Source organism: Benincasa hispida, chromosome 3 (assembly GCF_009727055.1).
Source record: "Benincasa hispida cultivar B227 chromosome 3, ASM972705v1, whole genome shotgun sequence".
Lineage (NCBI taxonomy): Eukaryota > Viridiplantae > Streptophyta > Magnoliopsida > Cucurbitales > Cucurbitaceae > Benincasa > Benincasa hispida.
Genome location: NC_052351.1, coordinates 25,133,744 through 25,159,774, shown reverse-complemented (window position 1 = coordinate 25,159,774; position 26,031 = coordinate 25,133,744). Strand labels below are relative to the sequence as shown.

General features: G+C 33.4%; 4 protein-coding genes across 4 annotated transcripts; 2 read left to right on the top strand and 2 right to left on the bottom strand.

The window, feature by feature from the left end:
- Positions 1-7,688: 7,688 nt before the first annotated feature.
- On the bottom strand, positions 7,689-10,004 carry LOC120072722 (L-ascorbate oxidase). The gene is made up of 4 exons (XM_039025192.1): positions 9,648-10,004; positions 9,462-9,554; positions 8,971-9,372; positions 7,689-8,887 (listed from the first exon to the last, which is right to left on the bottom strand). The coding sequence occupies exons 1-4, from the start codon at positions 9,978-9,980 to the stop codon at positions 7,931-7,933; spliced, it is 1,785 nt and encodes a 594-aa protein (XP_038881120.1). The 5' UTR covers positions 9,981-10,004; the 3' UTR covers positions 7,689-7,930.
- Positions 10,005-11,813: 1,809 nt separating this feature from the next.
- Positions 11,814-12,588, bottom strand: LOC120072723 (uncharacterized protein At1g05835-like). Its single transcript, XM_039025193.1, has 2 exons — positions 12,490-12,588; positions 11,814-12,124 (listed from the first exon to the last, which is right to left on the bottom strand). Exons 1-2 carry the CDS (start codon positions 12,545-12,547, stop codon positions 11,814-11,816), a joined length of 369 nt encoding a protein of 122 aa, XP_038881121.1. The 5' UTR covers positions 12,548-12,588.
- A 7,567-nt stretch (positions 12,589-20,155) lies between these two features.
- Positions 20,156-21,617, top strand: LOC120074062 (trafficking protein particle complex subunit 12). The gene has a single exon (XM_039027049.1). It carries the CDS (start codon positions 20,242-20,244, stop codon positions 21,397-21,399), a length of 1,158 nt encoding a protein of 385 aa, XP_038882977.1. The 5' UTR covers positions 20,156-20,241; the 3' UTR covers positions 21,400-21,617.
- Positions 21,618-21,882: 265 nt separating this feature from the next.
- LOC120074063 (protein NEN4) lies at positions 21,883-24,452 on the top strand. Its single transcript, XM_039027050.1, has 5 exons — positions 21,883-23,608; positions 23,703-23,749; positions 23,829-23,892; positions 23,971-24,153; positions 24,234-24,452. The coding sequence occupies exons 1-5, from the start codon at positions 23,144-23,146 to the stop codon at positions 24,324-24,326; spliced, it is 852 nt and encodes a 283-aa protein (XP_038882978.1). The 5' UTR covers positions 21,883-23,143; the 3' UTR covers positions 24,327-24,452.
- Positions 24,453-26,031: the final 1,579 nt, after the last annotated feature.

The following is a 26,031-nucleotide window of genomic DNA, read 5'->3' as shown; positions in this document are numbered from 1 at the left end:
TACCCTAGACGAGGAGAAAGAATCCATGAAGATAGAGATAGTGAAATCAAGCTCAAAATTCCACCATTTTGTGGAACGTCGAATGCGGAGGCATACTTGGAATGGGAAAGGAAGATAGAACATGTGTTTAATTGCAACACATTTAGTGAGAATAAGAAGATGAGACTTGCCATTGCCGAATTCACTAACCATGCGGAAAATTGGTATCAACATCTAAAATCCGAGAGAATGAGGAAAGAGGATGATCCCATTGAAACTTGGGAAGAACTTAAAGAAGCCATGAGAAAGAGGTATGTTCCCAAATATTATGAAAGAGATTTGAGAACTAAATTGCAAGTTTTGAGGCAGGGAACAAAAAATGTAGCTGAATATTATCAAGAGATGGAAACTTTAATAGAAAGAGCAAATATTCGAGAAGAAGAAGACACCATGTCTAGATTCTTTAGAGGTTTAAATCGAGAAATTGCTCATATCGTTGATAGATATCCATAATTATACTTGGAAGATATGTATCATTATGCAATCAAAATTGAAGAACAATTGAGAGAAGAAAAGGAACATTCCAAGAGGTATAATTCTAAAGCTAATACCTTTTCAAATTCTAATGTGGAACAATGATGGTTTTGTGAATGGGGGTGAAGCAAAAGGGAAGTTTGTGGCTCCTAAAAGAGTGGAAGACGGGAGCACCTATACTAAAAAGAATGAAGCTTCAAAGGAAGAAAGAGAGAAATCTAGTTCCATTCAATGTTGGAAGTGCAAAGGATTTGGGCACATGAGCAAAGATTGTGTCAATAAAAAAGTCATGGTCATAAGAAATGGAATTATTGATTCAGAAGATGAATGTGATGAACAAGGGGGCAGCTTTGAGGAAGAATCTGAAACCTTTGATGATGAGTACATTGAAGAAGGTAACTCCATATCCTTAGTTGCAAGAAGAGTACTTAATGTGCAAATCAAGGAGGAGAAAGTTGAAGATCAAAGGGAGAACTTATTTCACACAAGGTGCTTGATTGAAGGAACCCCATGTAGCTTGATGATTAATAGTGAAAGTTACACAAATGTAGTAAGTAGTTTTCTTGTAAAAAGACTCCAGCTCACTACTCGTCCACATCCAAAACCATATAAACTTCAATGGTTAACAAAAAAAGGAGAATTAAAAGTAAATTCCCAAGTTCTTATTTCTTTTACTTTGGGAAGATATAAGGATAAGGTTTTCTGCGATGTAATACCTATGCATGCGGGTGATATGTTATTAGGCCGACCTTGGCAATATGATAGAGAAGTCACATATCATGGTTTGTTTAATAAGTACACATTTACTTTGAATGGGAAGAAGTTTACTTTGCTTCCATTATCTCCATATGAAGTACAATGCGATCAAGTGAAATTAGAAAAGAAAAGAAAAGAATTTGAGGATCAAGAGAGGAGAGAAGAAAGTAAGTTAAAGGAGAAAAGTGGGGGGCAAAAGGTGAGTGAAAACCAAGAGAGAAAAAATAGTGATTTTGAGGAAAAAAGAAAGAGTGTGAGTTTGATTATGAGAAAAGGGGAAGAAAAGAATATGTTTTCATTCGAAACACCAAACTTTATACTTATGTGCAAAGAAATGTGTTTAGTAACTGAACCTAAATCTAATGATGGTTTTCCTAGTGCTTTTAAATCTCTTTTGTAGGAATTTAATGACATGTTTCCACATGAAGATGCACTTACGGGTCTACATCCTTTAAGAGGAATTGAGCATAAAATTGACTTCATACCCGGGGCAACGCTTCCAAATATGGCGGCCTATAGGACTAATCCAATCGAGGCCAAGAAAATTCAAAGGCAAGTGGAAGAACTCATGGATAATGGTTATGTTCGAGAAAGCACGAGTCCTTGTTCGGTTCCAGTCATTTTAGTGCCCAAGAAAGATGGAGGATGTGTATTGATTGTCGAGCCACCAACAAAATAACGGTAAAGTATCGACATCCTATTCCTAGATTGGATGACATGCTAGATGAATTACATAGTACAAACTTGTTTTCAAAAATTGATCTTAAAAGTGATTACCATCAAATTCGAATGCATGTGGGAGATGAGTGGAAAACGACTTTCAAAACAAAATTTGGTCTTTATGAGTGGCTTGTTATGCCATTTGGCCTTACCAATGCACCAAGTACTTTTATAAGGCTAATGAATCATGTTTTGAGAGAATACATTGGAAAATTTGTTGTGGTATACTTTGATGATATTCTTATTTACTCTAAAAATTTGAATGAACATATGTTGCATGTCAAGACAATTTTGCTTAAACTTATAGAAGAAAAGCTTTATACCAATTTCAAAAAGTGTAGTTTTTGTCTAGTCCAAGACAATTTCTTAGGATTCATTGTTGGAAATGATGAGGTGAAAGTTGATGAAGAAAAGGTCAAGGCTATTCGAGAGTGGCCAACACCCACCAATGCAACCGAGGTGAGATCTTTTCATGGTTTGGCTAGTTTTTATAGAAGGTTTATTAAGAATTTCAGTAGCATGGTCTCACCATTGAATGAACTTATTAAAAAGAATGTGAAATTTGAATGGAAAGAAAAGCAAGAAAATGCATTCAATGAATTGAAAGATAAATTGACTAATGCACCTTGTCTTGCATTACATAACTTTGACCAATCTTTTGAAGTTGAATATGATGCAAGTGGGATAGGGATTGAAGTTGTTTTGATGCAAGAAAAAAGGCCAATCATGTTCTTTAGTGAGAAGCTAAATGGAGCATAACTTAGCTACTCCACATATGATAAGGAATTACATGCACTTGTAAGGGCTTTGCATGTTTGGTAACATTACTTATGGCCAAAAGATTTTATCATCCACACGGATCATGAAAGCTTGAAGCACCTCAAAAGCTAAACAAAGTTGAACAAGAGGCATGCTAAATAGATAGAGTTCGTTGAGACATTTTCATATGTCATTCATTACGAGAAAGGTAAGGATAATGTGGTGGCTGATGCATTATCAAGAAGGTATGCATTGTTTTCTTCCCTTAGTGCAAAAATCTTTAGTTTTAAGCACATGATTGATTTGTACAAAGTAGAGACATCTGAATTTCATGATGTGTATATTCAATGTTTAGAAAGGAAAAATGTGCATGATTATATTGTGTTTGATGAAATGCATTTTAGGAAAGAAAAACTTTGTATTCCTAAGTGTTCCATTCGAGAGTTGCTTGTGAAGGAAGCTCGTGGGGGAGGATTAATGGGGCATTTTGGGGAATTTAAAACATATAACATGTTGGCTGAATATTTTTATTGGTTGAAAATGAGAAAGGTTGTGAATAAAGTGTGCAAACAATGTTTCAAATATAAGGTGGCTAAGTCTAAGACACAACCACATGGTCTTTACACACCTTTAGATGTTTCTAGTGAACCTTGGGTTGACATTAGCATGGATTTTGTTTTAGGACTACCAAAGACTAGGAGACATTATGATAGCATTTTTGTGGTAGTTGATAGGTTTAGTAAAATGGCACATTTCATACCATGTAATAAAACAGATGATGCTACTAACATAGCTAATTTTTTCTTTAGGGAAGTGGTTAGATTGCATGGAATTCCTAAGACCATTGTTAGTGATAGAGATACAAAATTTTTAAGTCATTTTTGGAAACTTTTGTGGGGTAAATTAGGAACTAAGCTTTTGTTTTCAACAACTTGTCACCCATAAACCGATGGACAAACTGAGGTGGTTAATAGAACATTGGAAACTTTGCTTAGGTCATTAATGTCTAAAAATCTTAAGTCTTGAGAGGATCCTCTACCTTTTGTAGAGTTTGCTTACAATAGAGCAATACATAGCACCACTCATTATTCACCTTTTGAGGTTGTGTACGGCTTTAATCCATTAACTTGCTACCTAATATGTTTACTAGTGATGCAGCTATTTCAAGAGCAGAATACATCAAAAATTTTCATAAAGAAGTCAAAGAAATGATTGAAAAGAAGAATCAAAAGCTTGTCAATAGAAAGAGCCAAGGGAGAAAGAAAATAATTTTTAAACCCGATGATTAGGTTTGGGTTCATCTACAAAAGGAAAGGTTTCCATATCAAATGATGTCTAAACGTCAACCAAGAGGAGATGGTTCATTTCAAGTGATAGGGCAGATCAATAATAATGCCTACAAATTAGATCTTCGAGGTGAGTACAACGTAGGTTCTACTTTCAATGTGGCTGATTTGACTCCTTTTGATGTAGGGAATGAAGACCCTGATTTGAGGACAAATCCTTTTAAAGAAAGGGGGGATGATGTGAATTCAACCATAGAACCATTGCATGTACCTAAAGGACCAATTACAAAAAGCAAGGCAAAGAAGATTCAAGAGGCATTCACACTATATCTTCAAAAACTAGCAAATTCACAAGAACCTACAAATAATTTTGAGACCAAAGTTTTATATAATGTTAGTTCAATGAGTCAAGAAGAGAATGACATGTAGATGGCATGGGAAAAGTTCTATAATTTGGAAGATGGCACGTGGTCAAAAAAAGTGTGCAAATTTTGTGAAGAAAATGATGTCAAGTGTGCAATGCATGAGGAAATGTGTTGTCAAACCTTGTCAAACGTGCATAACTACTTTGCCGCCTTCTAGAGAAGATATTTAAGCCAATTTGAAGACTTTCTACATTCCTAGTTTTGCATTTTGACTTATAATTTAGTATGTAATTAAGTTTCAAGTTTCTAGGTGTTATTTTCTATAATTTGTAATTAATTGTATTTGAATGACTTTTGAATTTCTTGGTCTATCCACAACCATTTGCCCTATAAAATGACTTGTAATGTTCTTCAAAACGCAGATTATCGATAGTAAAAAGCTTGTGCTTATTCAACCCTTTGTTGTTGTCTTTTTCTTTCAAATCTTGCTTTAGATTTGATATTTAAATCAATTCATTGGATTAGTCTTGATCAAGCTAATTCTAGAGTGAGTTGTCTTAGAATCTAAGAGTGACTATCATAGATTCTAAGTTCTATCTAAGTAGCTTTCTTTGTGAGTGTTTGCAAGGATCCTAGAAGGACCTTTAGCTTTGCATCCAACAAGCATCGAGGCGCTTATCAGGTTGGTTCATAAGTTTCCCAAATATAACACAAACCAACTCGGACTTATTATTAACTTTAATATATATTTTTTTTATTACTTATAATACAATTATAGATACATATATTGTTTTAGTTTTATTTAATTTCATTATCTTCCTAATAATCTATTATCCACCAACTCTTAAAAATAATTTATTAACACTTTAAAAAGAAAATTTGCATTATATAAATTGAAATTGAGTTGTTAATCTTAATTCAATATGTAAAAATAATTAAACCATATTTTTACGTTTTTACATTTTACTTCTTTTACAAAATTATAAATAAATGACCCGAGTAACCCAAACCAACCCAATCCAAATATTTCATGGTTGGGTTGGGTTGGGTTCATTTTTTAATAAAGGGTATTTAGGTTGAAGAAATTTACAATTGAACAATTGGGTTAGGCTTAAAAAGTCTTTCAACCTAACTCAACCCAACCCACGAACACCCCTTATTAACGTATTTTATACGTGATGTGGATGATTTTTCTCTCTGAAACACTCTCAAATCTCTAATCAAGAAGGAAAAAGAAAATTTCTCTCTCAATTTTTAATACTAACAAAAGAGAAAAGTGTTTTCTCCGTTTTTGCTCTTCCCTTACTTGTTCCAAAAAAGGGTTATCACACAACCCAATCCTTGCCGGCGAATGATGGGGAAGTCCCTATGTTAGTGTTCAGTTTGAGATTAAAGAGGAAATTGTTGAGACCGTGATCACATCATAGATTAGGAAAAGTTTGAAGAATTATCTTCAAAGGTAACTATCTTCTCCTTGAAATTTCTATGTAAAATGCATGATGTAAATTGTTGTTTATTCTTGTTTTCTTTGTATTTCTGTATTTTCCAAACTAAATTACAATAACATCGGCGTTCACACGCTTCTGCATTGAGATTCGATTCGTTCAGATAGATGGTATTGCACCGCAATAAACCTATATATTTGAAACTGAAAACAAAATGTACAAATACACCCAAATCTGTCGTTCATCCATTTGCAACCTCAGATCAAGATTCGACGATGAAGATAGTGAGGAAGAAGATGAATAGTGAGGGTTTGCTATGTGTCACAATCGCACTTTCAAAAGCTTCACTTAGCGATTGTGCGGCAGTTGTTCTCGCTCGTGAACAAGTCAACCAATTCGAATACGGAATGTCGATGGCACACCGGGTGCCTTTCTTAACCTCCACCCTCGTTTTAGAGAAAATGGTTTTAGAAAACAGGTTTGAAGAAAAAGATTTTCGCAAACGTTTTGGATATATGAATAGAGAATAGTAGGCTAGCAAGCAATAAGCAACACCAACGGCTTTATAGCATACCACTCGGGTATGGGAAAGTGATATTTAGTCTTTTCCCTATATAGTATGTTATGAACAAAAACCCATCCGTCACCTTTGCATATGGAAATGGGCGAGCGGTCACTCACTAAGAAAAGTACATATAAAAGCAAAAGGAAATACATAGAAGCATACTAAAAAGAGGTGGAGACGGACATGCAGTCATGGACAACACGCCCAGGACAAACACGCTTGTGACACTATGCACGCAAAATGAGACTACTTTTTAATAATATTTCTTTTGTTTTTATCCTCTTTCCAAACCCCTAAATATATAAATATATTTAAATACATTTGCCTTTTCTTATATATATAGATTTTACCTTTTCCTCCGTCACATCAACTCAAATCTCTCACATCACTTAAATTAATTTAATTATCTCCCAACAACTAATTCCACCAACTTAAAATTCAATTCCACGGTAACTTATCAAGATTCAAAATTTTAAATCTCATTTGGAATTTAAAATTTTAATATCTTTTTAAAATAAATCAATTAATTTCTTAAAATTCAAAACATAACCAAATAACTCAAGATAATTAAAAAAAATAATAATAATTTGAGATGTTACAAGTAAGAGACCACTATTTATAGAGGTTCTCGTGTCTTACATGGGTTTGGGCCATTTGCTTTTGGGCCCAAATATTGGACTTGAGTCTAGTCCTTAAGTTGACCCAAAATTTTACCATGGGCTTGAATTGGATTCGGCTGGATTGATTTTAATTGCTCGACTCGATTCAATTTATAATTTTCAAATTCGGATTTTCATTGTTATGACATAACAACTTGTGTTTAGCCAAAATTTCTCATTCAACCATTAAATTCTAGGCTAAGTTTTTCACCCCCAAAGGAAAAGTAAAGAAAAAATGGCTGATGATTAAATTGATACTTGAAAAATAGTGAAATGATCTCAAGTTTATAAATATTTCTACAAAGGTTAGATATCCTGTAATTGTCACCATGGTCAAAATCCACCAATTTCCAACTTTTGAAAGCAAAAAAGTTTCTAAACTACATTTTGCAAATTGAACTTTAAGATGAAAGTGGACATAAATTAAAAAAAAAAAAAAAAAAAAAAAAACCAATTATTGCCTTTCAGTGAGTTTTTTTCCCCTTTTGGATTAGAGTGATTTTTAATTTTCGTTTTTTGTTGAATTGAATTGGATGAAAGATTTGAAGTTCTAATGTCATGATGGAAGACATTTTTATTCATGTAGAGCTACCGTTTGATGAGTGGTTGACAACTTGACATTTACAGAACATATATATATACCAATCGTAGTTTAAATAAACAACATACCAATTGTATTCTTATTTCAATTATTTCAAATTCCTGGGTAGGGAATAAGGGATTAAGGATTACAATTACTATAACAAAGAAAAGAATATTGACATACATTCACATTTGAGGATGACTCTATGATTATAACGAATATGGCTAAACATAAAGAATAGACTTAATGCTTGTAAAGAATAATGGGGATGGAAATGAATTAAGGCCTTAAGAACCTCTTGCTCTCGCCGCATCCCATAATGGAAGTAGGCAATTTCTGAACCCTGTCAATCCCTTCTGCAAAAACAACTCCCATTCCCATAAAGAAATGGGCGTCGATGTGGCAGTGGAAGGCCCAAACCCCAGGGTTATCCGCCACAAATCTCAAAGCCGTCCATCCATATGGGTGCAACGGCACCGTGTTCTTCATGATCGGATTCTCTAAATTGAACTTGCTTGGATCTTTGTAGATATCGAATTTCCCTTCCCCGTACCCCAGCACCCAGAAATCATGGCCGTGCAAATGCCAAGGATGCGTTTCACTGTTGTTTGGGCTCATCATATTCGCGTTCTGCAAAATGATGTCCACCGTCGAATTGAAATCCAGCCGGAATATAGCGTCGCTCACCGTCGCTTCAGGGTTGGGCGCCGGATTGAAAATGTCGTAGTTCTTGAAATCGTATCCGGTGGGTGGTTTATCCTGGCTGAACGCATGGAGAAGATTGTGCTTCAGGGCAATAAGGTAAGGGGTGTGAGGCATGTTGAAGGAAACGTTATTTAACGACCATCGGCGGCGTCCATTCACGGTGTTTTGGGTGTTGAGAAGCACGATCACTTTGTCGGCGGCTTTGGGCGGCGCGTGGATAAAACCTTGTCGGGCTTTGATGGCGTGGCTTTGAGCCAATCGAGGTGCAACATCGTTCCAAGCAGGTGGTGCCGGAGGAGTTGTCGGAGGAAGTTTACGCTGGTGATTTGGGTAATAATTGAAAATGGCCAAACCAGGGGGGGTGGTCCTTGATCGGCTCACCACATTGGTTGTGATCCAGTAGTTTCTAGAAGGGTCTTGATCGGCTTTTATCAACACAGAATATGTTTCTCCCGAGTATATGAACAAGTTGTTTACTTGAAATGGCTCGACGTAATGCCCATCTGCTTCAACCACAGTCATGGTGTGACCCTGTTTCCAAAACAGAGAGTTTAAGCCATTTCAGAAGAATTTCAAGGAGGGAAATGAAATTAAGTAGATGATTTTGTAATTACCTCAATTTGGAAACTGAGAGCTGAAAGAGAAGTAAGACTAGAGACTCTCAATCGGTAAGTTTTTCCTGGTACGACTGTTATTGGATAAAGAATACATTCTGGGTTGGATGAATTGCAGGTAGCAGAGGTTGAAGATCCCAAAACAGAGCAATTGAATCTCCCTCTTCCTTGTATCAAAAGTGAATCAGGCTCCCCCACCCAAGTGAAGCCAGAGCCGGGGGTAGCCAATCCGGCGGCGTGTTCATGGCTGGTTTTATGATACCAATCTGTGAGGATGAGATTACGATCGTAATCGTAGGAAAAAGGCTCTGTTTGTCCTTCTGGAAGCCAAACCACAATGGATCCATAGAGACCATCTTCTCTTTGCATACCGTAATGGGCATGGTATAGGTAAGTTCCTGGCTGCATATTTCAAAATTCACAAAGGTCAAAACCCAAAATAATGGAGTTTTTGAGAGGCACAAGATAAAACCAGTGGGTCCAGCTCTTACTCTGTCTACAACGAACTGATATTTGAAGGTTTCACCAGGCAAAATAGGACATTGGGTGACACCTTCTGTTCCATCGCTCCAAGGTGTTCCAATCTTCAATTATATTACACAAAATACAAACACGTTAGGAAAGAAAATAGAAAAATCATCAAATAAGTATATGGAGAGAGATGAAATCTGGGGTACCTGTCGGATTCCATGCCAGTGGATTGCGACATTTTCGGTACTGAAGCTGTTCTTGAGCTCAACGATGACGGTGTCACCTTGGTGGGCGTAGATAGTGGGACCTGGAGATCTGCCATTAATGGTCATGGTAAGTTTTTTAAAGCAGTCGGGGGACTTCAATTCGGACTTCACTTCCCATTTATAGTTCAGAGTTCTTGATTCTGCAATTGGAGATTGTATTAAGAACAACAAGAAGCAGAGGAGAATCAAGAGATATTGTCTACTCTGTAACAACGAAGCCATTTGTTGAATCGTTTTGGTGCTTCTTCCGAAACCCAAAAGGCTAAAACTCATTGAGATTGATGTTTTGCAGAAGAACTTGGGTCTATATAAATATCCTACATGAGTTTGACCCAATCAAATCCTGGTCCAAGTAAACGGCTGCAACATTTTCTTCCTACTTACCTTTTTTTTTTTTGTTAGGCTTAGGATGGAAGAATCAATAAAGAATATATTTTATAGTACAAGTTGAATAATTAATATATTGTAATATTATATAAATTATAAAATGATGGTGTATTCCGATAGAAACTTATAGTGATTAAAAAATCTTTGCTTATTCTATTATACTAAAATAAAATTAACATAGGTATCTGATTTTTCAAAAGAAAGAAAAGGTATTACTGAATCTAACAAATAAGATGGCTTAATAAAATATGTTAGGTAGAGCTCTTTAAACAATAAATTAACATTTTAATCACATGTTCGAACATATAAAATTGATAAAATATGTATGAATTTTCTAACCTTAGTCATGTCATGAGGTGGTTTTAATTTGACTATTGTCATTTCAAATTACGAGGTTTTAATTGCAAATATAGTTTAAAATTCTCATGTAATCTTGTTTTTCCAATAACGACATGATTTTCCTCGACGATATCTATAATAACTTACAATACGTTTGGAGTAAAAATTTGGTTATTATAGTCCTATGCTATTTTAGTTTGGATTATAATAGTATGTGTTTGAGGTGTAAATTATTTTAGTTTGAAAAGGAAATAGTAAACACTATGGTAAAGAATAAAAAGTGATGAATCTAAAATAGTAAAAATGGTAGTTAATTGGGGATTACAAAATAGTATTTACTATACTAAAACGTGGTTATTATAGGATAATTAAATACTCCTTAATCTTCACTTTGACGAGGCCACGGAGCTCTTAATAAATTCTTTTTTCATAATAATAAGAAAAAGAAAATTTTTATTCTTAAAAATATGAAACTATTATGAATAATTGTTTTAAATGATAAAATTATTAAAAATATTTTTAAATATAATAAAATATCATTATTTATCGATAATCGACTATGACATATTGTGATAGACATTACCACTAATAATGAAAAATATTTATCACGGTCTATCGCTCAAGATATTCATTTATTAAAACATCCCAACTATTATTAAAGAAAATTGTAATTAGTCAAATCATTTTTTTATACCATAAATATATGTGTTGTCATGAGAAGTAGTACACGAAAGCTGATTCTTTTTTGTTTTTTTATTTTCCCGAAGAACACAAAAGCTGATCTATTTTCACTTTAGGTATAATTAACCAAATTAATTAAAGGTTAACAAACTTAATAATTAAATAGTAATGAAAAGCGAATACCGTTTTTTATCAATATATATTTCGTATTTTATTTTAAAAAAGATTTTGTCTGTTTCTTGTAGGTAACCCCTTTTTTCTCGCATCCGTGTAAATGAATTAGATAATATCAAAGTTTAATATAACAGTCAATTAACTTACAAAATTAATGAAATTTTCAAGTCTTCTATACTTTTTTGTTTAATTCATGGAGTTATTCAACCGCTATTTCTAGGAAAATGTCCAATCATTGAAATTATCATATTTTACTTTATTTTGACAAAAACAAGTTGGAAAATTTTATGCATTTAGATCATTCTTTTCCTTGTGTGTTCATATGTGTTTTGCAAGTCATAGTCTAATATAACGTAATTCAAGCTATGTCATATGCGCAAATTGCGATATGAAATAATTGTAATGAATCACTTGAAGACAAAAAAAATCAAATATAAATATATATTTTATTTAGTGTTTATAATAAAAGCCTAGACATCAAAATTTAATCTAGGTCAAATGAGAAGGTTTGAAAATATAAGGAATTTAAGAACAGGAAATTTGGGAGGAGATTGGCTTGAAATTGAATTGAGGGTCTTGTGCATAAGAGAAAGTAATGGGGTTGGAATTGAAAATAGGAAGGCCATTGTTGACCAAACACTCAGTATCAAAAACGGCTAAGATGGAAGGATCGATGCTTTCAGTAGTTTGAAATCCTTTGCAATCAATTTTCACTTCTGATTGAGAACAAGGGCAGTTGTTGCTTATTGTCACTTTCCATTCTGTCATTCCATGGATCTGAAATCCAGTCATCCTTTGGCTGATTGTTATGTTGTTCAATATACACTGACAATTTCCTGAAACAATAAGGTTTCAATATCAATTTGGCCCAACAAAAATCAATTATTTTTAAAGTTTAATCCATCAGAATTTATTAAATTATTGATATAACTAAATTTACCGATAGTAGACATCAGCTTAGGTTAATCGGTGAATTAAGATGATAATAAGATTAAGCAAAGTGCAGGGAGGGGAAGTGTTATATTTAAGATATGAAAACCAAAAGGAATGAAGATAAAAAGAGAGAAGACTATTCAAATAAGGGCATTCACACCTACCAATAAAAACACTTTTATAGAAACAAAACAACGACTTGGAAAAGAAAAATGTTAGGATAAGGAAGAAAGGGACAAAATGGGCTTAAAATTTTATATATTTATACCTGTGGAAACGAGAGAGAGGACGAGAAGAGCAGTGACGAGCTTGACAAAGATGGCCATATTAGGGGCTTGTGTTGTGGAGATTACTACCTTTTTTTTTTGTTCAAAGGCTTTGTGTTGGTGAGAAAAATGAATTTGGGGACTGTCCAATTTAAAGGGGTTCTTGTAAATTGCAAAAATGGAAAATTGTAATAAATGCATTATTTCATTAAATGAAAATCTGATTTATTTCCGTTTCAATGTTAGCGGATTTTTTTCATTTTGATTCTTACGAAATAATTAAGATTTTAATAAAGTAACGGCAGATATCATAAACATTTTACAATCGGACGTTCAGCATTTATTAAAGGCCATTTTATGAAATTTTGATTTACGTCAACCCAAGCCATTTCTTTCTCACTAATATAAATGCCTTTTCTTTCTTTCTTGACCTGTGGACAGTTTCACCCCTTACCCTTTTGTTTAATTCCTATAGTTGACCTTGAATTGTCAGATTATAACCTTTTTTTTTTTTTCCTTATTAATTTAAATTACTTAAAATTATCTACAACATATGACTAATAATTAAAATCTATACAATTCCAAGGTTAAAAATCAAATATCTATGATATTTATTACAAATTTTAAACAAATACAAACATCATAACAATTTTAAAAGAAAAATATTAAAAATTCATAAATTCACAAGGTAGTCCGACTTATATATATATATATTTATGAATATATATGTAATTCGAGTTGAGTTGGGTCGATCTAAATTTTTACTTAGCCGACTTGAGATCCAACCTAACCCAACAATAATAGAAAATGTTCAACTAATCTAACCCAAGAATAAAACTAACTCAACTCAATCCCTCCTATAGTTTGGGTTGGATAATCCAGGTTGAGTTTTTTTAATATCCATAATTTTTAACTTAAACTTTCAATTTTATCAAACTAGATTTTTAAATTTAGTTAGATGTTGCAATTTATACTATCTATTCAATTTTCACTAATTCCCCAACTAGTTTTAGGACATGTTTGGATTGATTAGAGAAAAAAATGTTTTTCAAAAAAATATTTTTATTTAAATTTTTTTAAAAAAATTGCTTAAAATAAACTTTGAAAGTGTATACAAAAATTATTTTAAACAGATCAACTTTTTCTAAAATAATTTGTTTTCCAAATTAAATACCTGAAAAGTTAAACTAAACATCCCTTAATAGTCTACAACATTAAAACCTACTTAAATTCACTAATTTCAATAATATAAAGTTGTTGACATATCGATCCTTCCATAATCTCGGGGGAAAAAAAAAAAAACATTGCCTAAAAGTCACCAAAACAAGCCTAAAAAAGGAAGAAAAAAGAAATCCATGGTTGATTGATCATTGATGCTCTAACCAATTCACATTTTTCATAAATAAAAGACACTCACGTTTTTTTGTAAAAAAAAAAAAAAAAGAAGAAAAAAAAAACTACTCGAACTTAAAATATTTCAAAATGTAGAGATGAAAACGTTATTTTCATCTATAATTTATTAAATTCTATTTCTATTTTTTCTATAACACCTATCATATTAATATTATAAATATTATAATATAAAATAGATGTCCATTGCTTAGTGTCCTAAAGGTCATGTTTGGTTATTCATGTTTGGTGTCTATGTATTGGTTATTCATGTTTAGTGTCTATGTATTGGTTATTCATATTTGGTGTCTATGTAAATCCACATCCTACTTGTCATTTTGCTATAAATAGTGGCATTTGGTGGATCTTAAAAACACATATACATTGGTGAGAATTCCACTTGCACTAATTTTCATATTATCCAATTTCATGATTTTGGTTATTTTATAATTTTAGTTTTTATTTATTTATTATTATTATATAAAAATATTATTATATTATATTTTCATCCGTATTCCTATTGTGCTCCTCAATTTCATAACAGCACGAGCTCCTGTCGTCTTCCCCGCTAAAGGTAGGTCCTAAATGTATGTTGATTTTTCCTTCTTCGTTATAATTAATAAATTTAATGTTATTTTGCATATTCAATATCTATTAAATTTCTAACGTAAGTACAATATTTTATGATAGTGTTGTCATGACAAATCTCACAAAATTAGAATTTGTCGCCCTTGATATTAACAACAATAATTATTTGTCACGGGTACTTAATGCTGAAATCCGCCTGAATGTTATGAATCTTTTGGAGACCATTAAAGAATGAAATATGACATCCAGTCGGAACAAAGTAAAAGATATGATTTTTTTTCGTCGTCGTATCCACAAGGGATTGAAAATTGAGTATCTTACAATAAAAGATCCCTGTATCTTGTGATAAAAAAATTGAAAGAGAGGTATGATCATAAAAAACAGTTATTCTACTTAAAGCTCGTTATAAGTGGATGTATTTGAGATTACAAGATTTCAAATCAGTAAGTGATTACAACTCCACATTATTTAAAAATCAGTTCAAAATTATTGTTATGCAGAGAGAAAATTATTGATGTTGCTATGTTACAGAATACATTTTCTATATTTCATGTCTCAAATATGCTCCTGTAGCAACAATATCGAGAGAAGGGCTTTAAACAGTATTCTGAATTAATTTCATGTCTTTTCGTGACTGAACAAAATAACGAGTTATTGATGAAAAATCATAAATCTCAACCAACTGGAACAACACCATTTCCTGAAGTGAATGCTGTGAATTGTAATAATAATCGTGGTCGAGGTTGTGACCGTGACAGAAGAAGAAATAATTATTGTTTTCATGGTGGTCGTTCTAATCATTTAAATTTCAAAAAAACCACACAAAATGATGATCACAACGGAAAAGCTTCACAAGATAAAAGTTCAAAAAGTGTCGAAAATAAATGTTTCTGATGCGGAATGACTGGCCATTGGTCACATACCTATCGTACGGTCAAAATACTCAGTTGACCTCTATCAAGCCTCCCCGGAGGAAAATGAGAAAAATGTGGAAACAAGTTTTGCGTAACAAGATAATAACATATTTGACCCATCCCATATGACAAATTTGGATGTGGTGGACTTCTTTGAATCTCCTGAAGAGAAGATTGGCACAGTTGGTGGCACATCAAGTGTTTCTTTTAACTTTAAGAATATATAGACTAAATGTTGTTGTTTTCTTTTATCTATCTTCATGTTTTTTTTAGTAACTTTTATATATTTGAAGTGTTGTTTTTCTTATTATAATTATTTTATTTTAATGAAGAAACATGAATCATTTTCATATGTTGGGTGATTAAAAAATGAGCAAGGAATATATATGTCCGGTAGACAGTGCAACTACACATACAATACTTACAAATAAAAAATATTTTTCCAAATTGACAATGCTGAAAGCAAAAGTAAATATAATATCAGGTTCTGCAAACTTGATCAAAGGTCTTGGAAAAGCATAAAAAATATTTTTCCAAATTGACAATGTTGAAAGCAAAAGTAAATACAATATCGAGTTCTACAAACTTGATTAAAGATCTTGGAAAAGCATAAAAAATATTTTTCCAAATTGACAATGCTGAAAGCAAAAGTAAATACAATATCAAATTCTGCAAACTTGATCAAAGGTTTTGGAAAAGCAAATATTATTTTGCCTAGAGGAACAAAGTTTGTGCATTCTTCTCTAGTCAATCAAAGAGATCTCTTCTAAGTTTTAAAGATATACGTTATAATGATTATCATATTGAGACTGATAGTAAGAATAATATGGAATATCTATATATCATATCCACTATCTCAAATGAAAAACGTATATTGGAAAAGTTGTCTGCTTTATCTTCTAGATTGTATTATACTCATATACGAGTAATTGAAACATATGCAACAATGAACCTGAAGTTCATGAATCCAAACATATTTACAAATTGGCATGACTGATTGGGTCATCCAAGATCTACAATGGTAAGGATAATTATTGAAAATTCAAATGGACACCCATTGAGGAACCAGAAGATTCTTCAATCTAATGAATTATCATGTGATGTTTGCTCTCAAGAAAAATTGATAATTAGACCATCACTAACTAAAGTGTGGACTAAATCACTTGCATATGTATAACGAATTCATGATGATATATGTGGACCATTAACGCACCAAGTGGACTATTTAGATATTTTATGGTATTAATAGATGCATCAAGCAGATGGTCACATGTGTGCTTATTATCAAGTCAAAATCTTGTATTTGCAAGATTACTTGCTCAAATAATTAAGTTAAGAGCACGATTTCCTGATTATACAATTAAGAGCATTCGTCTTGATAATGCTAGTGAATTTATATCCCAAGCTTTTGATAATATTGTATGTCAATTGGGATAAGTGTTGAACATCCTATAGCTCATGTTCATACACAACATGGTTTAGCATAATCATTTATAAAACATTTGCAATTAATTGCAAGATCATTACTTATGAGAGCTAAGCTTCCTTCATTTGTATAGGGACAATGTTATTTTGCATGCAACGTTACTTGTACGCATTAGGCCAGTAGCTTATCATAAGTACTCGATATTACAATTAGCTTATGGTCATGAGCTAAATATTTCCCATCTGAGGATTTTTGGATGTGCAGTATATGTTCCTATTGCTCCACCACAACGCACTAAGATGGGTCCTCAAATGAGTTTAGGAATATATGTTGGATATGATTTCCCATCAATTATTAAATATCTTGAGCCCTTAACCGGTGATGTATCTATTGCACGATTTGCTGATTGTCATTTTAATGAGACAAAATTTTGAACATTAGGGGAGGAATTAAGAAGTTTGAAAAAGAAATTACATGGAATGCATCGTTATTGTCTCAATTGGATTCTCGTACAGATCAATGTGAACTTGAAGTTCATAAAATAATTCATTTGCTTAATATAGCAAATTAATTACTAGATGCATTTATGGATGCAAATAAAGTAACTAAGTCACATATACCAGCTGCAAATGTTCCATTAAAATTTGATATCCCAACACAACAAGTTGTCACTAATGAGTCTGGAATACGTCAGAAGCGTGGTAGATCAGTGAGTTCCAAAGATAAAAATCCTCGAAAACAAAAAAAAGAATTTTGTGAAAAAAACTTGGTTAAGGATGTAAATACTCATAAAGATATCATCGACATGACTAGTGAGAAAGGTAAAATACCTAAATATAATAATGAGATTTCAATAAACTATGTCATGATAGGAAAAAAATGGAATCAAACTAATGTAATTATTGAAATTTTTTTTGCATATAATGTTGTTCTTGATATTATATCTGAAAATGAGAATCCTGAAATAAAATCTATTGAAGAATATTGACATATAAAAGATTGGTTTAAGTAGAAAGAAGTAATTGATGCATAATTAAACTAACTTTCAAAACTTAAGATTTTTGGACCTGTAGTCCGAACAGTTAAACCTATGGGATACAAATGAGTATTTGTGAGGAAAAGAAATGAAAATAATGAGATCATAAGATATAAAACAAGACTAGTTGCACAAGGTTTTTCACAAATATCTGGTATTGATTTTGAGGAGACGTATTCTCTGGTGGTAGATGTAATTACATTAAGATATTTAATTGGTTTGCCTGTGTATAAAAGTCTGAATATGCATCTTATGGATGCAGTCACAGTATATTTATATGGATCTCTTGATAATGATATTTATATGAGAATCCTAGAAGGATTTAAGTTACCTGAAACATATACATCAAATTCCCGGGAATGGTATTCAATAAAGTTACAGAGATCACTATATGGATTGAAACAAGATGTGGTACAATCGCCTGAGTGGATATTTATTGAAAGAAGGATATCAAAATAATCCAATATGTTTGTGTATTTCTAAAAGGAAATCACGATCAAGATTTGCTATTATAATTGTATATGTTGATGACTTGAATATAATTGAAACTCCTGAAGAGCTTTCAAAGGTAATAGAATATCTTAAGAAAAAATTTGAGATGAAAGATCTCGAAATAAAATTTTGCCTTAGTTTACAAAATGAGCATTTAGCAGATGGAATATTTATTTATCAGTCAACTTATATAGGAAAAAATTTGAAAAGATTTTATATGGACAAAGCACATCCATTAAATATTCCAATGAAATTCTCCATATAAAATTTGAAAAGATTTTATATGGACAAAGCACATCCATTAAAGATTTTATATGGACAAAGCACATCCACTAAAAAATTTGAAAACATTCATTGCACTATATCTTGACCTCGAGAAGATAATGGAGAATTTCTTAGTCCTGAAGTACCATATCTTAGTGCAATTGGTGCATTTATATATCTTGCTAATAATACAAGACCTGATATTGCATTTTTCAGTAAATTTATTAGCTAGATATAGTTCTTCTCCTACAAAAAGACATTGAAACGAAATTAAGCATATACTTCGTTATCTCCAAGGAACATTCGATATGAGTTTGTTTTATTCAAATAAATCAAATTTTGATCTAGTTAGTTATGTAGATTCTGAATATTTATCTAATCCACACAAAGCTAGACCATAAACAATCTACACATATACAGAGGAATTGCTATATCATGGCGATCGGTGAAACCGACTATAACAATCACTTCCTCAAATCATGCTGAAATTCTTGCAATTCATGAGGCTAGTCGAGAATATGTATAGGTAAGATCAATGACTCAACACATTCGCGAAATGCATGGCTTGTCTTCTAATAAAAACCTTCCAACAATATTATTCGAAGACAATGCAGCTTACATAACCAAAATCAAAAGAGGATATTTTAAAGGAGATAAAACAAAACATATTTCACTGAAGCTTTTCTATACTCATGATCTTGAAGAAAATCGCGGCATCACTGTACTACAAATTAGTTCGAATGTTAACCTGACATACTTATTTACAAAGGCATTACCGCTCTCAACTTTTAAAAAATTGATGCACAACATTGGAATGCGACGACTCAAAGATCTTTAGTGATGTTTTCATGAGGGAGAGTAAATATATTGTATTTTTTTTAGGAGTATGTATTATATAAAATATGTACTATATAAAATATGTACTATTTTTCCTTCAATAGGGTTTTTCCCATTGATTTTTTCCTAGTAAGGTTTTAACGAGACATATTTCATATATATATATATATGTCTGGGCATCTAAGGGGAGTATTATGAATATTATAATAGAAAATAGATGGTTATTGCTTAGTGTCCTAAAGGTCATGTGTCACTATTCATGTTGTTCATGTGTCTTGTAGTTATTCATGCTTGGTGTCCATATAAGTCCACATCCTACTTGCCACTTTGCCTATAAATAGTGAAATTTGGTGGATCTTAAAAACACACACGCATTGGTGAGAATTTCACTTGCACTAATTTTCATATTATCCAATTTCATGATTTTGGTTATTTTATGTTTTTAGTTATCTTATTTTGTAATTTTAGTTTTTATTTATTTATTATTATTATATTATATTTTTCATATTCATATTTCCATTGTGTTCCTCAATTTCATAACTTATTTGAATATTATTTTCTTGTTTTTTTCTCTTTTACCACAATGGCCCTTTAATTTGGGCTGATTTCCCTAAAAAATTCCTGAAGCGGGCCGTGGCGTATAGACGAGGCCCAATAGATGGTTTTGGGCTAGGTGAGCCTGGATCCTTTTGGTCCAACGTAAACCACAGTTGATCGAGGGGATATCGAAAAGAAAGAAGAAAAAAGAAGAAGAAGAAGAAGATAGGAAATTGGATCCTTTCGGTTCAACGACTCACCATCTCTCGAGATGGAAACTGAGCCACCGTCACCAGAATCTCATTCTCACAGAACTTCCGATTCCGAAACCCTAACATCAGGAATCGAGGAATTGACAATTTCCTCGGACCCATTAACCAGTCAGTTCGGATCCCTCAACGATCTTGCCCACGAGCTTTCCTCTCTTCAAGATCTCGCCGCTCGCGGCTCATGGCGTTCAATTTTAGATAAGGTTGCAAGGGCACGATCTCTTTCCCTCCTCCAGAAACCCCATGACCACCTCATTTACCTCTCCTACAATGTTCTTGCCCTCGTCAAACTCCGCCGTTTCGCCGAAGCTTTGGCGGAACTCGATTCTCTCGAAGATCTCGATAGCTCTCAATACAGGTACGAATCTTATCCAAGCGTCTACCCTAATCGGACCGGTTCGATGGTCCCCTTTTCACTTCGGTGGCTGCACGCCCTAATCCCTATCAAAATGGGTGAGCGTCAAGATGGGTTGGACCGGTTCTACGAACTTCTTGATTTTGTACAGTCAAAAGTCAAGGATAAAGAGGAGAAAAATCTCGATGTCTCTGTGAACTTGTGGAAGAAAAGGGTAGTGTTTGTGATTAATTGTATTATTGGTCATCATTTAAGTAACAAGGAGTTTGGGGTTTGTTTAACTCTGATGAATAATTTGCTTAGTGAGGATTTCTCAGACCCTGCTTTGATTTCGAAACTTGGGTATATACAAATGCATGTTGGTGATATTGAAGGTGCAAAGCGTTCGTTTAATCAGATTGAGGAGATGGTTAAGGAGGGGAAGAGTAGTGGGTCATTGAGCGAGGTAGAGATTAAGAACCTTGTGAATAGGAACAAGGCGTTGGTGTTTTTGGTGGGTAAGGACTATCTTTCAGCAGTGAGGGAATATGAGGAGTGTATCGAGAGGGACGATTCGGACGTGGTTGCCATTAACAATAAGGCGCTTTGCTTGATGTACTTGCGGGATTTAGCAGATTCGATTAAGGTGCTTGAAAATGCACTGGAAAGAGTTCCTACTGTGGCTCTCAATGAAACAGTGATCGTGAATCTCTGTAGTATGTATGAATTGGCTTACGTTAATCACTCTGAGATTAAGAGAACGCTCAATAACTGGATTGCCCGTGTTGCTCCTGATGATTTTGATTCTTCGAGTACTCGGATTTAAGGTAGTGTGTATGATTTTGGTGTTACAATACCTTATGCTTCTGTTCCCCCACATTTTTAACCCGTGTGGGTTTTAAGTTTTATCCCTTGTATGAAAATCTATTCCTCTCTTTTTTGGGTGTCACCTAAAATTCATCATTATACAGGTGGTTTGTTCACTTGCCTCGTTATTGTACTGTGTTATATAAGTTGTAGCTTATGAGTTGCCTTTTAGAATGACCTGTTAATTTTAGTGCCATGAAAATGGTATATTGATTTGTTGGAATAACGCAGAACTTTGCATCATTCTCTTTAGTAAATTGTGGGGTGCATCAAAAACAAAAACTGGTTCAACCCCTTTGATGTTTCTCATTTCCTTCCAGAATTTGCTTCTATGGGCCATTCTTGAACTCTTATTTCGCAACTAGGGCGGGCGAGTCTTAAACTTTATCCGTTGGGGCGTAGAAGGTTATTTATTTACTCCGCTGATGTATTGTTACATTTTTTGTCAGATTAAAAATCACTCTAAAATACGCATTCAATCACAAAAATTCAATGCAATGTATAATTTACCATTCCATATAGATTTTTCATACTATTAATCAAAACTGACAAAAGTTATCAGTAATATCTCTCCCATAAAGTCAAATAAAAAGTGAGTTTGTTCCCTTTAGATATATTTTTTTAAAAATAAATTTGTTATGTAATCCTTTTTTGATACTTTTTTTTGAGCAAATATCCATTGGTTTGATTAATAGAAAATTTCAAATTGAGATTATGGAAATATGATTTGTCGTTCTTTTTACTATTTATTTATTTGTTGTTCTTTACTATTTATTTACTATAGTACTTGTATCCGCAATATTTCTCACCCACAAAAAGTCAAAAACTATCTTTCATCCCATATTAATTATGCGTATTTTCTTAATAAAAGTGAGTTTGTTCCCTTTCTCAAAAAAAAAAAAAAAAAAATGTTCCTTTCATAGTTTTTTTGAAAAAATAAAATTTTCGTGTAGCCCTTTTTTATGGGTTTTTTTGTTTTGTTTTGTTTTTTTGGAGAAATAGCGGATTGGTTTGATTAATAGAAATTTTCAAACGGGGATGGTAGAAATATGATTTGTTTTTCATTACAATTTACGTATGTTATTATCTCTTTATTTATTTATTTTTTAAAGTATTATGATAGTGGGTCGATTGGATCAAAGATTATAGTAATGAGTTTCTGTTAATTCAATTTTCAAAATTGATAGTGTATGCGTTTTTGCTCAAAGGGCAGGGGAACTATTCACGTTATTCTGTTTCCCTATTAAACAGAAATTGAGGAAATGATTCTCATCAGTTGGATAGAAAACTTCGATTTTATCTTAGATTGAATAATTAAGAGGAGAGTAATAAAATATGAAAGGAAATTCAAGAGGGAACAGAATAATTTTTGATTAGGAAGACCTGGCTTCAAAGGTTCCATCAATATTCCAAAACGATGCTGCATGAACGGTATTTGATGGCAAAAAGCAAAGTCATTCTTAACGTTTCTTTATGACCAATTTTCCGTTCAATTGGAGCTGGTTTTGCAAAGGACAGCCCCCGGAAGCTAAGCACTTCTTCATCCAAGGACCAATCTCTTAACTTTAACTTCAAGACAATCAAACCCTCAACACCAAGAATCCTCTCTTTCCTTCACCCATTTATAACCAACCACTCCATTATCCCATCTCATTGAAGATTAAGAAAACAAACAAAACTTGAGCTTGCAACTATTTGCCACAATGCCAATGGACATGGAGGCTTCAACTTCATTCGAGGAAGAAGGTGCAGCTGAGATTGTCTTCTTCGACTTGGAAACTACGGTGCCGAAAAGAGTCGGGCAACGGTTTCGAGTATTGGAATTTGGTGCTATTGTCGTCTGTCCTCTGAAACTTGTGGAGCTCGAGAGCTTTACTACCCTCATCAGGCCAACGGATCTATCAGCTGTTGCATTGAGGTCTAGCCGACCCGACGGAATAACAAGAGAAACCGTTGCAACTGCGCCATTGTTCGAGGAAGTCGCAGACAAGATATTCAGCATCTTGAATGGAAGGATATGGGCAGGCCATAACATTCGAAGGTTCGACTGTGTTCGTATTAAGGAGGCATTTGCGGAGATTGATAGGCCTGCTCCTACCCCAGTTGGGATGGTTGATTCTTTAGGAGTATTAACTAACAAGTTTGGAAAGAGAGCTAGAAACATGAAGGTGAGAGATAACAAACTTCAGAAACTTGAAAACCATAACATAACATACAACATTTGGCAAAATAGTTCTCATAGTTTGAACTGTTTCTGTTTAGATGGCATCATTGGCTTCTTACTTTCAGCTGGGACAGCAAAAGCACAGGTATCAATACAATTGATCAACTCCCTTCCTCCTCTATGTGTTTTACATCACTTTGGTTCACAAAAGTGCTTTTGTGCAGGAGCCTTGATGATGTTCGTATGAACTTGGAGGTCCTCAAACATTGTGCTACTGTTCTATTTCTGGTACGCATACAATTTTCAACCATTTTTGCATCTGATATTCTTGCACAAATGAGTTATCTAAAACAATTTCTCTACCAGGAATCGACCCTCCCAAGCATATTGCAAGAGAAGTGGAAGACTTCATCCACCATAACAACCCGAAACAGAGCCAACGCAAAGCTGCATTGCAGAGAGGAAAGTAGTCGAAAATCTCCTCCATCATCGCCGGGATACCAACTGAGATCAGTTCCTTATGCAAGAGAAAGATTGGGAATTGGAAAGGTTTAGTTATAGGTCTTTCTGTATATTTCAATCAAACGTTTTCGCCAACCCATTTATGAAAATATGCTGAATTGAAACAGATGACAGCTAAGGTAAAGAATGTACTCTGCATAGCTCAAGAAAAACAGCATCTCGACGTCTTACTTAAACATTCTCGATCGCTATTACGATGACTCAAAACCAAATGGTTGTCCTTTCCACTCCAAATTGTCATTATTTTATAAGAAGCTGGAAGTTATCCATAGCAGTGAAGAGCATAAACAAACATTTGTGGTAGGAAAATGATTATTTGAATGAAAGATAACATATTTTCTCTGAAGGACAACAACTGTGGATGTAAAAGAGTGGTATGTCATCTTCTTGATGAAGTTCCTTGTCTTTTGGAGAGTGATTCTTGTTTCTTCTTGGAAGAGCTTCTTTGATGTACAGATATGAAAATATAAGCAGTAATCAAGCAGTTCATTCTTTTATTACTTCATCCTATTTTATTTTTAAGTTATGGGTACATTATCTAATTTTATGCATAGGAATAGTTACAATAATAATAAATGAAAAGTGAGGCTGTGGAGAGGAGATTGCAGCCATATCACAAGTAATGAAGGGTTCTTGACTAGGAAAGCAACATGGAGATAGATCAACTTTACAAGTAAAATTATGTCCTTACAAATGAAATAATGAGAATCCAAATTATAAAGAACATGTCCATTTCTAATAGTCTTTTCTTTTCAAATGATCTTTAATCACTCTTTCAAAACAAACTGAAATTCCTAACACATGGATGAAATCATTTTATCACCAACCATTTGAATTTTGAACAATGCATTAAAAAGAGGAAGCACCTTGAAGGATGTCACAGTCATAATACATACAAATATATGCATACAGCTTAAAACCTCAATTTTATGGCCCTCCCATATGAACTTTCAAAATTAATTTGTTTTGAAGGAAAGGGAAATTTGAATCTTCGAATAGAAACATACTTAGGGGCTATTTGGGGGCCCAACATGAGATGATATGACATGGGTTGATATATCATCTCAGTGTTTGGGGGTTTATTATCCCATCTCAACGACTTAAACTGTTTGGAGACCATTTTTCTTCACGCGTTTCGTATCTCACCGTTTCATTTTCCTCATGCATATCGATAGTCATCGTTTCATTTTCTTTCTTTGTTCATGCGTATTGTATGTCATTGTTTCATTTTCCTTTGACTTCACGCATATTGTACAGTCCTCTCTCTCACGTCTCTTTCAACTGTCCTTCTGGAACCCTAGCTCATTCCTCTCAGGTCCTAAGATCTCTTCTCTCTCAACGAATCTCAGTATGGATTTTCATCTTCGTTCTTCAAATTTGTTATTTTCTTCACAAATCTGTTGTTTTCTCACAGATAGATATGGTGTTTTTCCTTTCCCATCGTCACCTCAATCTTGTCCTCAACCATATCCTTATCGTTTTGACGGTCCTCCGTTCACCCCCGTTGTACGGTTTGTTTTTGGTCCTTGGTGTTGCTTTGATCGTTGATCGTTGAATGCATGGTAAGGACTGGTTGAAGAAATTGCAGCTTGATAAGGAGAACATTGTCCACTTCAGATTCGTTTTCTAAACCCTAGATCGACCAATGATGAGTCTTTCTCTTGAAATCTTTAATTTTATGTCTTGTTTTGATTTTTCATACTATGATTAATTTTTTTAAACATGCAACCTATTGATTCTCTATTCTGTGTCTTGTTTTGATTTTCAATTTGTGTCTTGTTCTGTGTCTTTCTCTTAAAAATTTCAATTTCATGCCTTGCTTTGATTTTCCATCCATGTTTAATTTTTCTAAACATGCAACCTATTGATTCTTTGTTCTGTGTCTTGTTTTGATTTTCGATCTGT

Bases quoted from the DNA above. Each gene is read 5' to 3' on its own strand.
- LOC120072723 (XM_039025193.1), bottom strand. From the start codon at position 12,547: ATGGCCATCTTTGTCAAGCTCGTCACTGCTCTTCTCGTCCTCTCTCTC. The intron at 12,125-12,489 runs GTATAAATATAT...TTATTGTTTCAG, and splicing joins CCTCTCTCTCGTTTCCACAG to GAAATTGTCAGTGTATATTG.
- LOC120074062 (XM_039027049.1), top strand. From the start codon at position 20,242: ATGGAAACTGAGCCACCGTCACCAGAATCTCATTCTCACAGAACTTCC.
- LOC120074063 (XM_039027050.1), top strand. From the start codon at position 23,144: ATGCCAATGGACATGGAGGCTTCAACTTCATTCGAGGAAGAAGGTGCA. The intron at 23,609-23,702 runs GTGAGAGATAAC...GTTTCTGTTTAG, and splicing joins AGAGAGCTAGAAACATGAAG to ATGGCATCATTGGCTTCTTA. The intron at 23,893-23,970 runs GTACGCATACAA...TTTCTCTACCAG, and splicing joins GTGCTACTGTTCTATTTCTG to GAATCGACCCTCCCAAGCAT.
- LOC120072722 (XM_039025192.1), bottom strand. From the start codon at position 9,980: ATGAGTTTTAGCCTTTTGGGTTTCGGAAGAAGCACCAAAACGATTCAA. The intron at 9,555-9,647 runs GTACCCCAGATT...ATATAATTGAAG, and splicing joins ACTGGCATGGAATCCGACAG to ATTGGAACACCTTGGAGCGA. The intron at 9,373-9,461 runs GTAAGAGCTGGA...TGAAATATGCAG, and splicing joins ATCAGTTCGTTGTAGACAGA to CCAGGAACTTACCTATACCA.